Source organism: Miscanthus floridulus, chromosome 2, assembly GCF_019320115.1.
Source record: "Miscanthus floridulus cultivar M001 chromosome 2, ASM1932011v1, whole genome shotgun sequence".
NCBI classification, from domain to species: domain Eukaryota; kingdom Viridiplantae; phylum Streptophyta; class Magnoliopsida; order Poales; family Poaceae; genus Miscanthus; species Miscanthus floridulus.
In genome coordinates, this window is record NC_089581.1 from 48,031,837 (window position 1) to 48,036,687 (window position 4,851).

The window sequence follows — 4,851 nt, forward strand, 5'->3', positions numbered from 1 at the left end:
CGGTGAATGTGCTTGTTCTCATCTCGAGGCTATGCCCGGGGACTGGCTGCCTGCTCAGCTGGTCTTCTACTTTCTGACCCTGGCACCACGTGACTACATCACCTACTGTCAGGCTCGGGGACTAGCTGTGGGGGTATGGCCTCCGGTATCTACAAGACGAGATATGGGCTGCACCATCAGAGGTGGCCCAGCCCACAAGATCAAGGCATGCACGGCGCTGCTTGACGTGTACCGCAAGTTATTGTATAGTATCAAATAGGCTACTTTCCTTGTAACCCTACCCCTCCAGAGCATATAAGGAGAGGCAGGGGTCCCCTATTGGACACTATCCATACATCTTAATGCAATACATCATAACACAGGATGTAGGTATTACGTCATACTGACGGCCGAACTTGTCTAAATCTTGTGTCTTCGTGCTTGTATTACCATCTTGCTCCTGATCTCGCTAACCTCTACGACAAATCTACCATTGTGGGATACCCATCGGTGGACTGCCGAGCATCTTTTGTCGACAGGTGTCTACAATACTTAACTGGGCTTTGTTGTGGTACCCTCAAATGACTGAGTCATTCATTTGATTAGATCAGAGGGTTATAATCATGTATTACTTTCTAGGAGGTAATAGATGAAATAAGTAAAGTTTTAGATATAAAGATCTTTTTAGATCTGATTGATGTATGCATGATCTATTAGACATGATGAATCTTAGCAACTTTGGATATAACATACTTTAATTAGAATAAACTAATTATTTTTTTATGCACTTGTTACTTAGGAACGCAACATAACGTACGTATACATACATACATATACATACATACATACATACATACATACATACATACATACATACATACATACATATATATATATATATAAAATATATATATATATATAATATGCCCAACTTACATGCTCGTCTATGAAACACTATGTAGGTATATGAAACTTTAAGATAGCTAAAATATGACCGGTTTTTAATTTTAACATAAAAATATCATCAAGCTTTATACATGATGAAGCCGCTAAAAATTTATTTCTGGTACCCTATTGTTATTGGTGTATAATTTTATAACCTTATAATGTGATAGGTTCATACGCATCATGACATGAGAGTGATAGTTGTCATTTTAGTTTAGCCATGGGAACAAAACAAAAAAAAGGACGTGATGACAATCGCACAAAAGAAAGGGTGCAGCCATGCGCAAGGGAAGGGGCTGCATGCCCACCCATGTCTCGCATGATTAGAGGGATTTGAGAATAGTTTTCCTTTTTTAATTAATTAATTAATGTACAAAATCTAAAAAATCAATAGCTTAGATTTATTTGAAATATTACCTTCTAGGAAGTAAGAAGGGTACCGTAGCATTGCCCTACTTAACTCTCGCTTAGCCTAACATAGCTTTTGCGGCAAACAAAGTTTGTGAGTTCCTATTATATATTACCCTAATTATATCCATCATATCATGGTGAAGTGAATTTTAAGACACATCATTGCTACTATTTATTATTTACTCCCCCGTTCCAAATTATAAGTCATTAGGTATCTAGACATAATGTATATCTAGATACATAACAAAAAAAGGTATACATCTAGAAAAGCTTAAACCATTTATAATTTAGAAAATGATGTAATAATTAATAGGATACATATCTCTATGCTTATGCTTGTAAGCTATTGGGATGTACTATAAATTACGTGCATACAACTACAACGGTAAAAAAAAAGCTGGTTAGGATGTATACTATTAATTACATGCATACATACTGCATACTACATACTCAACCGAGGAAGTCCCATACTATACTACCGATATACATCACTTCCTATATGAATGAAATAGCTGGCACCCACAGATGTAAAGCCGTTCCAATCTACCTTAAATCTTCACTGAAATTTTATGTTAGGCGCAGCACTTAACTTTTGCTAATTCTGCATCCCTGCTCACATGTCACATACAACTACAACGGTAAAAAAAAGGTGGTTCTAAATTGTCATCAGCCAGCCGCGTCAAGGTTGTCTTGGCTTTCCTTCCATATAGCCGCCAAAGCTAGCGTTTCCTCATTTCCACTCCAGTCCATTTCCATTCACGCGCTCTTGCATTGGCTCTCGCTCACCACGCCAAACGCGCCCCTCTTCCCTCTCCAGCCGCAGCCCACAGCAACGGAGATGGCCGGCGGCGAGGCAACCCTGATCCGGGAATCCACCGCCGTCCCGATTGCCCGACCATCGCCGCGCTTCCTGCTTCCCAGCGTGAGCGGCAACCGTGTTCTTCCGTCCCTGCCACCCCTGCCTGCTCGTGATCTCGTCCTCGACGTCGGGATCCAGGCAAAATTCGAGGGCTGGGCTGACAGCACGGATCTGTGGAAGCAGTGGGTGGCCAAGCTCCGGCCGCTGCACGAGCCACTGTGGCGCGAGCTCGGGGTCCTGGAGGGCATCCTGGCGACCACGCACCGGGTGCGGCGGGAGAGCGAGGGCGCGCTGCTCCAGCTCGTGCCCTTCTGGTCCCCCCCAACCAACACCTTCGTCTTTCCCTGGGGCGAGGCGACGGTCACGCTGGAGGACATCGTCGCGCTCGCGGGCCTGCCCATCCTCGGCTTCCCCGTGCGCGAGCCTCGGTACTCCGACAGACTTGAGATGGCAGACGAGCGCTCGCTCGCTGCCGTCCGCGCTGTCCTGCTGATGGATCAGCGCGAGGGCACCGGCGCCAGCTGGGCGGAGCACTTCCTTCTTCGTCAGAACCGGCACCAGCACCAGCCAGAGGAGGCAGGCGGCGGCCGAGACGAGCGGGAGCAGCGCCTTGAGCACGCTGCGTTCCTGTCTCTGTGGCTGGCTCGCTTCGTGCTCCCAGTGCCGTCCGACTCCGGCTCCGACGACATCGTCCCGGGGGAGGAGGTGCTCCCCATCGCCGTCCGCCTGGCGCACGGCCACAGCGCGGCGCTTGCGCCCGCGGCGCTCGCCAGCATCTACAGCGACCTCTCCGCGCTCCACCGCCACTTCATCCACTCCAAGAGAACGGAGGCGCCGTCGGTCTCGGCGCCGATGCACATCCTGCAGCTCTGGGTCTGGGATCGCTTCCCAGAGCTTGACCCAGCGACGGCGGCGACGGCAAGCTTCCCGGACCCCGCTGACGCTGAGGATGTGCTGCTGCCTAGGGCTGCCCGGTGGCACGACGTCCACAGGGCGGTGGACCCGGGGTACGCTCGCGCGGTGTTCAGGGCACCGAAGGAGTTCCTGTGGCGGCCCTACGGCAGTAGCTTCTGGGTGCGTCGTCGCGGCCATGGCGGAGCTAGGGCACCACTATCATCCTTTGCACGGTGTCTGCAGGTTTGCGAGCTCGTGGGCGTGGACTACATCGAGCAGTACAATCCTCACCGCGTCGCGAGGCAGCTCGGCTTCGACCAGGACGTTCCGGGGACGGTTACCCGATTGAACACCAATCTCTGGGAGAGAGCATGGGAAACATACACTACTGGGGCAGAAGATTATGCATTCGCCATTCCGAGTGACGAGCCCGGTGTGACGGATGAGTATGCTCAGTGGTGGAAGCCGTACTCAGTGGCATGTGCTATTGCCGTTGAGGAGAGGGATGCCTTAGCATCAAATAGAGAGTTAGATTCTCTCATGGAAGAAACCAGCAACAAGGAATCAGGTACCAGAGAATTTTGTGGAAATCCTCGCTATAAGGTCCCGTTCGCTTCGCTAAAAAAATAAACCGAAACACTATTTCAGCTGAAAAAATAAGCTAAAAAAGACGGATTATAAGATAAGCGAACATGGCCTAAATATGCATCAAATTAGTTGGAATAATGCAATTTAATGCTTGATGTATAATAATCTAGCCGTTAATTACTCTGTCCCCGTTTGTTTTTCTTTTGCAGGAAACAATGAGGGGCCATCTAGCAGAAATGATATTAGTGGACTAAAATGGGCTGTTGGGACGATGGAAATGATACAAAGGGCATCAGTGAATCGGCAGGCTGAAATGGCTGGATCGAGGGAACAGCTCGTTGCAAAACTGCTGGTGAAAGAGATTCAGGAGCTAGCTATAGGCACCGAGGAACCCGAGAACTAAAGCATCAGTTAATAATAAGGTATACTACTAGTAACATTTGTCTTTACAACTCAATACTGATATCGCCTATGATTATTTCTCTGTCAAATAATAAAACACGGATTGGGCCGGATTAGCTTGCTTGGGAAAATTGGTTCCTTTTACTACGAAATGTTAGTGTTGACATCAGAGGATAAATGTTTTAATTTGGAGGACCCGATCGATACAATAGTGAAGAAACTGCAGCAGTTCTATTTTATAGTCTCCGAATGACAATCAAGTTGCTAATTTAATTTTCTACGTTTTTTATAGTGCTTCAGTGTGAATTATCATAGAGAATGAAATAAGGAACTTCCTGATCAGTGGTAAAATATTGATCAGTAGAAAAAGAGCACAACTGTTGTTATTGAATCTGTACGTCTTTTGATTCCTACTATTGGATGGCCTTTGAGATGCGAATGCATTTAGCTTCTTTCGTTCGGATGATGACTAAAACATTTTTTCCCTCAGGATTATTAGCCAGTAATATATGATACGAACAGTTCTTGATAAACCTCTTATATGCTCTTGAATTCCATCATTGATCATGAACTTATTTCTGTAATATATCCTTAGTGAACTTCCATAATTGATTGTGGCATTCAATTGTTTTTTTTAGAATCCTACATGACACTATATTATATAAAATACCATTACATCTTTTATGCAGGCAATATTTAGGGTGTTAACATTCCTACAAAAGGAGATATAGGAAGCAGCGAGGATGTAAGCCCAAAGCATGACAAGCGCTGGA

General features: G+C 46.2%; 1 protein-coding gene across 1 annotated transcript; it reads left to right on the forward strand.

Annotated features, from left to right (window-relative positions):
- The first annotated feature begins 2,173 nt into the window (after positions 1-2,173).
- Positions 2,174-3,527, forward strand: LOC136536496 (serine/threonine-protein phosphatase 7 long form homolog). Its single transcript, XM_066528768.1, has 2 exons — positions 2,174-3,424; positions 3,486-3,527. The coding sequence occupies exons 1-2, from the start codon at positions 2,174-2,176 to the stop codon at positions 3,525-3,527; spliced, it is 1,293 nt and encodes a 430-aa protein (XP_066384865.1).
- Positions 3,528-4,851: the final 1,324 nt, after the last annotated feature.